The 9475-nt window shown below is 40.7% G+C and overlaps 2 protein-coding genes across 3 annotated transcripts in view; both read left to right on the top strand.

Moving 5' to 3' along the window:
* The first annotated feature begins 1157 nt into the window (after positions 1–1157).
* Positions 1158–5168, top strand: LOC138620652 (cAMP-responsive element modulator-like). The gene is made up of 3 exons (XM_069698054.1): positions 1158–1320; positions 3384–3528; positions 4356–5168. The coding sequence occupies exons 1-3, from the start codon at positions 1161–1163 to the stop codon at positions 4498–4500; spliced, it is 450 nt and encodes a 149-aa protein (XP_069554155.1). The 5' UTR covers positions 1158–1160; the 3' UTR covers positions 4501–5168.
* A 2593-nt stretch (positions 5169–7761) lies between these two features.
* The window catches only part of ccny (cyclin Y), a 38662-nt gene continuing 36948 nt past the window's right edge, over positions 7762–9475 (top strand). For both annotated transcript variants that reach the window (XM_069698048.1, XM_069698047.1), the window contains exon 1: positions 7762–8439. In XM_069698048.1, the coding sequence (XP_069554149.1) occupies positions 8286–8439 (154 nt within the window). In that variant the 5' untranslated portion in view covers positions 7762–8285. The remainder of the gene's footprint in view (positions 8440–9475) is intronic.

The raw sequence follows: 9475 nt of genomic DNA, 5'->3' as shown, positions 1-9475 counted from the left end.
TCTGTCAAGATGGGGTGCTGAGTGGACATTAATGAGAAATAAAATGAACTTTTTTGATTTTAGCAAATGGCTGCAATGAAACAAAGAGTGAAAAATTTAAAGGGGTCTGAATACTTTCTGTACCCATTGTATTTCTCTATGATTTTTGCTGCAGGCCAGAAACACACATAAATATAGTTTGGTTCTTACAAGTGTAAATATGAGGTAAAACAACGTGTAAATAATGTATTCATTTGGTCAAACAAAAAGTTTAAAATGTATCCCAACTTACGTAACAGAGACAACCAATAATTTTAGAAGTGGTCAAAAGTGTAGTAGCACAACAGCAAAACACTGAACACTTACCATGACTTTTACTTCAAAGTGTTTTTACAGTGTGGTTCTGCTACTTTTACCGAAGTAAACAATCTGGACACTTTCTGTACCAGTGACTTTACTGCCAGCTCAAATGGTTGGGAAATGATTTTGGAAATTTATGAATAAAACATAGGATGTTGTCATACTTCTGTTGGAGAACTGAACTCCAGGCAGTCCAGCAGCTGAGTGGTTAAGGTCCAAATACCGGCAGCACCGAGCATCGTCTGAGATTCCTGGACCTTTACTGCATATTTATCCCCACGTGTCCTGCCTATCTCTACTGTCACTATCAAATGACGACATGCATTGTTTAAAACAAAATGAAGGCTCTGTATACACCTCAGTAATGCCTGCAGAGGGAGCCAGCTGCTTCAGCTCTGAGAGTGAAGTGACTCAGTTGGTGTTGCTGTGACAGAAGCTACATATTTATACACATAATAACTGTAAAGTAAGCTTTATTAATGACATGCCTTGAAAATTCACAACATCTTTTTACAGTGACTTTGACGAGATATAGATTTCCTTTTTGATTCATAACAATAAGTATTGCATGTTAGCGATTGTTATTTCTGGCATGGACAATGAAGTATTGATTATTAAAAGAGGATTTATTTGTTATTGTAGTCCAAATATTCTACCGACGGTCTATCTTCAAGAAGCTGCATCCTTCAGAGCTGAAGAAGAGCTCCGGTCTCGCTGGAGAAAATTCCTTTCCAAAGACAAACAGCAGAGCCCCTGACTCATAGCGCTGTGTCGGGGGAGAGAGCAAACCATACTGTTGACATCAGGAGGCCAGTGATGTCATGGTGATGTCAATGCCTCTAATTGTAAATTGCACACACAGCCTCGCTGTTGGCTGTGGTAACATCTCAGAGAGAGAGGAGACTCTGAAGGGGACAGTTTCTCTTGGAAAGCCTGGGAGTAGACTCAGTATGGCTGTGACGGGGGATGAGATGGAAACAGGTATGTCTCTCTTTACTGCTAATTATGAAAATGTTATTTCATTTTTGTTTTCAGTGGAAATATTCATTAAAGTAATCTCTCAAAATATAGTCAGCGATAAGTTTTACAATAAGTCAAGGACGGTTGGAATGGAAAAAATGTGATTATTGTGAGATTGGCTTTTCAGATGATACATTGTTTTATTACATTTTCAGGGAATGTTATCCAAACCAGCTTTAGAAACATCAAACATGTTCTCATGTAACATCGCAGGCAGGCTCCTCTAAAAAAGTACAAAATGAATAGTTGAAATCTTGATCATTTCCCATTCAGCTGCAACAAGCTGCAACATTTCCAAAGAGACTTCTCTGTGTTTCTCACTGCCTCCCTCCCTCCTTCCCTCCCTCCCGCTCGCTGTGAAATGCTTCAGTGCTCTGCCCACTCGCAGCAGCAGCGGCTGACGTCACTGTTTTTCCTGGAACGGGCCCCCCAGCAGCGACATGTAAATGCGACCCAGTGAATAAGATGCACATTGACGTCAGTCACGGGCCACGCTGTGATTACATGCAGCTACTTTTGCAATTCCAACATATCACAGAATTAATCAGCAGCGTATTACGATATGGGGGCCGGGGAGTTATGCTGGCACTGAGCAAACAATGAACAGAAGGAGAAGCAGATAAGAATGGCACCATCTCTCACTGTGCATTTCCTTCACTCACACTGTCACACACACACATTTGGTGCAATTCTATCCCAAGGAAGGGCTTTATATGGAAATATGAGGGATTTAGTCTGTCATTACTGCATCTCTGCATTACACTGAATGAGCCTGTGGTAAATAAGACCTTTGAAAAGCTTCAGCAAAGTTGCAGCCGTTATCAGGCTGTGTAGTTTTGTCTGTCACTAAATAAAAAATAATGGACGTGTTGACAATTTGAACGAACCTAAACTGGTTATAACATGAGTGAAGATTAGCTCATTACTAAATTGAAACAGGCTACGCTACACAGAGATTAGTTGTTACTAAATATTTACCCAGTACCTGTAACTGTCTCTTAGTTATTCAAAATAACGTTAGCAAGCTGAAATGTGGCCTGTTTGACTGAAGAAGGAGACTCAATGCAAAATATGTTTTCATTCATCAAAATTATGGAGACTGTAAACATAAACTGTGAACATTTTAAATCACATTTCAAATGTTTGTGTGTGTATTTCCAATGACACAATATTATGCTGACAACATAAGCCTAACTGAGTAAATAGTCTCGGTTAGTTTAGCATAAGCAGCATATTTTCCCACTCAATCTAAACTACATGAATATCACTAAATCTCAATCACAAATTTTCCAGAGCTGAAATAATCACTCAATTCTTTGATTAGTCAATCAAAAGTAAATGTATCTGCACCTGTTTTGATAATTGATTATTTGTGTTAGTCACAATGGATATTTGTTGCTATTTGCTGAATTTTAATTAGCAAAATATTGATATATTGGCTAATATTCTGTATTTGATCTGTATACTATATATACACAGTACACAGAAACACTTGTATTTTAAATGATCCCTCAAATGTGGTTATAAAAACTTTTGAGACTTGTGCCAAAATATGTAATGGAAGTAGGATATTTCACAATTTACTGTCCACACTGTGTTCAATGCAAGTTTTCACATCAGCTTAACATACCAATATATCCCTGATTGGCCATTATCCACGTATAATCTTTAATGCATACAAATGTAATAAAGAAATACCTACATTTGCAAATGACTGACAGTTACGTTAAGTAATATATGACTTGGAATCTGTTGTTTTTCGAGTTTGTGTTAAAGCTTGGAACTATAGAGACTTCTTGTTTACATAGTTGAGTTGTTACTAGAGTAAAGCTTTGCCTTGGTTTTACTGGTGGGACCTTATACTGTACGTAAAAAGGGTGTGACCCTATTTAGTAAATCACCTAAAACCGCCGGTAGTTACTGAGAACTTTGAAGGAAACTTACACACAAACGGAGTAATTCATTTACAAACAGTTGGTTTGAGCCAGTCCTGTAGTCTGACATGTTGTTTTGTGTCTCCGCAGGCTCCACTGGTGACCTGGCTGGCTGGCAGCTGCGGAGCCCCGCCTCCAGCCTACCTCAAGGTGTAGCGGGGGCCAGCGTTCACATCTCCCAGAAACTTGTAGAGGACGCCTTACAGAAGAGGGAGCTCCGCTTGATGAAGAACAGGTAGACGTTTCCATTCAGGAGCCCGGACGACAGAGCTGTCACGTCGATAACGTCAGCCAATGTCAGCATTTCACACGTATATAAATATTAGTGTCAGAAAATTCAATATCAGTCAGCCACTTGATGTATTCACTCTATTGTAGGAGGATATCAGTAATCCCCTCCCATTAGAGTGCCTACTCTGTGATAGACAAACATCTAAAATGACCCTGAAGGACAGATAGTCCATGTAATAATAACATTCAAAGCCTGTCATCATTCTCTTCCACCCATTGTGTTTACCACTAATTCTTAGTTTGCCTGCCTGTTATCTGCTGTGTAATGTGTGTTTGTAGTCAGGAGTGAGTCGGCTCAAGTGTTTGCTGATGAGCACATCGAGTACTCTCTGCTTTAACATGCTTTCTGCTGTCTGTAAAGAGCTTTGAGCTCACTGTGTGTTTGCTGTAAATATATTTGTTTCACTGCATGTGCTGACTTCCACTTTTCTTGTCAGTGTTTTTTTCATATTCCTTGTCTGTCCACACGGTGATTTTTCTATGATTCATCATCGGTGAATCATGTTGCTTACTTAATTCGTATGTCATCTTCTTTACAACATTCTCCTTCCTTTGTGGACTCTGTTATGTGAAATCCTTCCCTGAAGGTATTTAATGGGAACATCCTCCTAATCATTGTCATCTAAACTTTTTTTTGTGCCCGCACAAAGAAGCCTTTTGTTATTTTTTTATGATTTATGCCTGGAATGAGTTTTATAGTGAATCTGGGAGGGAAGCCAAGATGTTAAGGCTTCTTCTTTATTACACAGAAACTGTCGTTGTTGCTTCCAGGGAAGCTGCCCGGGATTGTCGACGAAAGAAGAAAGAATATGTCAGATGCCTCGAAAATCGCGTGGCCGTGCTCGAACATCAAAACAAGACTCTGATGGAGGAGCTCCGAGTCTTAAAAGACATCTATCGACACAAAGTTGAGTGATTCCTCCGACCACATGACAAACTGGGATTATGTGTCCTGTGTCGGTCTGTTTCTGTGGTGTATCCTGAGGACTCTGCTTCTACATAAACACACTCGCACAAAACGCTCCTTGTCCTTGCTGTTTAATGTGTTTACACAATGATGTCAATGTTTCCGGCTCTGACTTATCCATGCAGCACCACCAGCAAAAACGAGGACCTTGTTTTAGGTTATCAGTGAGGATTATGAGGAACTTTGAGCAGCAACCAGACCACCTGCTGACTGGAGACGCAGACACGGAGGCTGAACCAGCTGCACAGGCTGAACATCCCTGGCTGGATTTTTTCTGCCACCACCTTAACTGCACTGCATTTTATATTCCTTCACAATTTGGCTGTTTTAAAACACTATCTCAACAAATAGCCTCTATGATGGTCTCTTTTGCTGTAGAGGTTTGTTCAGGGAAAATGCTGCCAGGAGCCAAAGGTTTTCTCATCAGGGCTTCACGTAGTTTGTGTTTGATCTCATTCCACTTTGCAAAATCCTGATGCAAGCACACTCCAGAAACCCACTGCCCTTATCACCTTCACGCGTCCTTCATATGTCATGTGGAGACCGATCCGCCTCTAACCAATGGCATTATTATTTATTTGGGCATGTTTGCCCCACATTTGTATATTTTGGAGATATCGATGCGTAGTTTGATGTATATTCAGTTCACAAAAAGACACATTTGGATGACTTGTATGAACTCACTGTTTTAATTCACTTTGCTTCATTTCAGTATGTCTTCTTTATGGAAGTCTCATTTGTTTTAATGAGGAATGTGTTGCTGAAGTGCATCTTTTTAACTTTTTAACATATTTTATTTCTCCTCTGCAACATGTTAGCTGTTTTCTTGTTACGATCACATCATATTTAAAGGTGTTCAATACTTTTGAAATGTTTTTGCTTCAATAAAGTTCTCGTTCGATTTCTCTGTGTTATCTTCACACAGTAAATGTAAAAGATCTACAGGTTGTGCACATTGTTTGGACTAACATTTGGAAAATAAATTGTGTGTTAATTTAATAGATTCAATAAATCATAGCGCTTACGTGTTGAAGATCCATTTTGCCATATTTGATAAAGCTTTTATCGCCATGCTGAGTCTCAACCTTGGGTTTCTGTTCAGAACATGATGTGCTGTCCTTCAACTGATGACTCGTCATGATTGCGAAGACTCACCACAATGTTAAAAAAGCAGAGCCGCTTCCCTGCTCTCACATCTTTTGTTGCTTTTTATGATAGGTGTGCTGTGGAGGAGCCACACTGTTGTCGCGCAGAATTAGGATGAGTATTTATTACACATTATCTGTAAATGACAGTCAGCGGAAAGTAGATTAAGTGATGAATTCTTCTTAATGGATACAAAATGTGTTGTTCTGAAAGAGAAAGTGTGGCGATTCCCCCGTCTGATGTTAACTAGCTTACTCTAGGGAACAAGTACAATCCTGATTGAACAGGTATGACCACAAGAACAAAGGTCAATAGTAACAATGGGAAAGTTACTGATTGAATGCACTTCTTGCCTCTGCAGTGATTGTGTGTCACTCTCATGCTGGACATGAGACATGGAAACAAAACAACCAAGGAAAGAATAATACTGCAGAGACTTGCTTTGCACCTGTGCCTATTGTGAAACCTTATTCCTGTCCAGTCTATAACAAAACACAGGCAACTTCCACCCTGACAGAGACAAAAGTACACAGTGGAATGCAGGAAATACGGTTGGTTTGGGGTTCGATGCTGCATTTGGAACTGTGGACTCCATTGGAATTCAATCTTTTCTACAACAGTGGAACCAGATATAATAGTTTATGCAGATGAATCAGAGATTTCTTTTGCAATTAAAACATTACATTGTCTTTTAATAATGTTAATGTTAAATGACGAAGATGCTTCCACAGAAGCTTCCACGTGTTGCGGTCAGCTTTAGTCTGTGTGATCTTGGTTTGTAGAATTTGAAACATTAGAGAAGAATTTGGGTGCAAACCCATCTTTCAGATTACAAAATACATTTTCTTAAAAATCTGAAGCAGCCTAAAATATGGACGCCTTCTGTCATGAAATGCAATGCAGTTGCAGTACCAGCAGGCTGCACTACAGCACCATGCCTGAACTAACGTAATGATGCCAAAAGCCTGTCTTCTCTTACACATGCTCTCTGCATCTGGCAGCAGTGATAGTCAAAGGTCTCAGTTACAGTACAGATTGTCTACAGTACAGTACAGAGGAAACATCTTCATGAATTGGGCTTTTCCTCAGGACTCGACTTTGTTTACATTAACCTCTACAAATCCCACTTAATCCCACAGAGAGATTTAGCATGAGTTTTTTTCTTTGCCATTTCACTCTGTCACAGGCAAATCAAAAGCCTATTTGGATTTGTCATTCATCAGTCAAGATCATGTAATCAACTAACACATGTATGGGTAAAGAAGAAGTGACAGGTGTCCATGTTTGTGTACATAACAGGTCATAACCGAAGACAGAAGAATTGACCCACCTGTTTAAGCAAGAACAAACTGCTAGGCCATATATATATATATAAAACAAAATTGTTATTAATAATTATATCTGCAGTCAAATATTGATGAAAAGAAACAAATCACTGACAGGAACCCATCTGAGTCCTCGAGATGGTCCTTTTCGATTCAATTTCGATTCGATTCAATTCTATAGTTTTCTGGATTTTATTTTTTATTTTTTTTTGTATCCCCTGGAGACTGTCATACTTGTCCATTTATTACACAGTTGTAACCACTCACTTGAACCGGAACCTTTTCCATCTCAATCTCAGCGCTGTAGGTTTTTAAAATTAGTTTAAGGACTGCCCTAATTTATTTTTATTTCGAATCCCATTCAATATCCAATAACATGATTGGTATATAAAAAATGAACAGCAGACAGTAATAAGAAGCTGAATGTAAAAACAACACTTGACTTTCTTGTGTGCCTTTTTCTTTGCAAATTGTTAAATTGGAGGTAAGAAAAATCAAAACATATAAAGGACAATGTTCAGAATTTCTACCCCTAAAATTGTAGTCTATCTAGATTTTATTCTCTCGAAACAGAATTCTACAATCATAATTGTTATTGTTGGGCTCTCGTGTGAAAATGCCACTTCACGGAATGCGTTTAAAAGAAGACAAGCCAACTTCGTATTCGAAAATACGACCGTAGAGGGAGCACCTGAAAGCACCACAGCAGCGGATGTAGCAGCAGCAGCAGCAGCGCCGACAGTACACTGGCAAACATGTAGCGCTGAGAGCGAACATATTTTCCTCCGACTGGTTAAAGTGCCACGTTTTCGTCTTAATTTGTGTCGACATAAAGTAACAGTGCATGAAAATGTGTTTCTGCAGATAACCGGATCCCTGGAAAGGATTTACAGGGCGAGGGAGTCGACAGTGAGACCGAAGCCTGTTATACAGAGGCACTATCTGCCTTCGCCTGGAGGTTTGAAAGGGGACGTAGGGATACCCTTCTGATTTATCAGCCTTTCAGTGGCGTTTTTTGTTGTTGTTGTTGTATCGGTCTTAATGGCACCGCTTGGCAAGCTCAGCGCGCTTTAGAGGCGAGAGAAGGGCGTGTGGCGCTAACGGACTCCGGGGCCAGTTTGTAGTTCGCACCAGGTCTGTCTGTCTACCCGCGGTACCGCCCCGTTTTTTCCTCTTCTCGTAACGCGAGCGGCGCAGTGAGAAGAAGTAGGAGGCTGAAGACACGGTGTTCGGTGAGGACTGTCACCGAAACCCGCTCACATCATGGGGAATACAACCTCCTGCTGCGTGTCGTCGAGCCCCAAACACCGGAGGAGCAACCACTCCAGGCTCGAGCCCTACCGGCCGGAGCCGGAGCTGAGTCGCGAGGACACGGGCTGCAACCTCCAGCACATCAGCGACAGAGAAAACCTGGACGGTAAGATCGATGCAGATTGATGTGTCTGGGTGACATTTAAATAGACTGATAGTTGAAACAGCAGGCGCAGCGCTCACATGGAGCGGTGATCTCTCTATTTGGTATTCATCATATTCTTTGATACCCTGCTGCTGCTGCTGTTGTTGTTGTTGCTGCTGCGGAAATAGTTGTGGGCAGTGATTTATTATCCTGTTAATACCCACCTATCTGCGGACGTAGGCTGTAGTATTAACAAATAATACGTGTTTGTAACATTTCTATAAAGGGCCCACCCATTATATCAGTAACCACAACTCTATTGGCTTCTTATTTATTCTTATTTATTGTTGTGTATCATGTTTCCAAACTGGGATGCTGTAAAAATAAATAAATAAATAAATTAAAAAAAAAACAGCCAGTTAAATATGCCAGCTAGTGTCACTGTTATCCTCCAATCTTATTGTACACTGACATTTAAAAAAAAAAAAAAGGCTTTCCCCACCAAGTCCAGAAGGCAGTCTGAACACTGATGTAATGCTGGACCTCGAGCTCAACCATGTGTCTCTCTCTCTGTGTGTGTGTGTGTGTGTGTGTGTGTGTGTGTGTGTGTGTGTGTGTGTGTGTGTGTGTGTGTGTGTCAGTCTGTGTCTGTGGGTGTGTTTGTGTGAAGTGATGCGTACGGTCGTGTTGAAGGGTGAGTGTGAAGTTGTGTTCCAGTGGGAGGTGATGTGATAATGATGGACAGTACGTTCATGGCGGAGTGTCTGATCACTTCCTCCGGCGAACTGAGTGGGAAATGACCAGCACGTTTCAACTCTCATTAACAGCAGCCACGTCAAAGTCGACTGGACATTCGAGAGCAGCGGAGGCTGTCGGGATTTCACCGACTAAAAAGCTTTCATTTCCCATTTAGATATTCATGTCAGACCTCGGTTCTGACAGTCTTATTGATCAGAGTCTAATGAGGTGTTGAATGTGTCTATTTCTGTACCCTTGACATACATAAAGGAGGAACCCCGGTGATTAGTAAGGAAATGTGCGGGAGAGGGAGTGAATG

Source organism: Brachyistius frenatus, unplaced genomic scaffold, assembly GCF_029030835.1.
Source record: "Brachyistius frenatus isolate BFR_SWC_R1_liver_20210118 unplaced genomic scaffold, ASM2903083v1 Contig_25, whole genome shotgun sequence".
Taxonomy (NCBI): Eukaryota; Metazoa; Chordata; class Actinopteri; family Embiotocidae; genus Brachyistius; species Brachyistius frenatus.
The sequence above is the reverse complement of the archived record's forward strand: the minus strand, read 5'-3'. Positions and strand labels throughout refer to the sequence as shown.

Excerpts from the sequence above, each read along its gene's own strand:
- LOC138620652 (XM_069698054.1), top strand. The coding sequence starts at position 1,161 with ATGGTGATGTCAATGCCTCTAATTGTAAATTGCACACACAGCCTCGCT. Across the intron at positions 1,321-3,383 it reads GGGGGATGAGATGGAAACAG|GCTCCACTGGTGACCTGGCT; the intron begins GTATGTCTCTCT and ends GTGTCTCCGCAG. Across the intron at positions 3,529-4,355 it reads CTCCGCTTGATGAAGAACAG|GGAAGCTGCCCGGGATTGTC; the intron begins GTAGACGTTTCC and ends TGTTGCTTCCAG.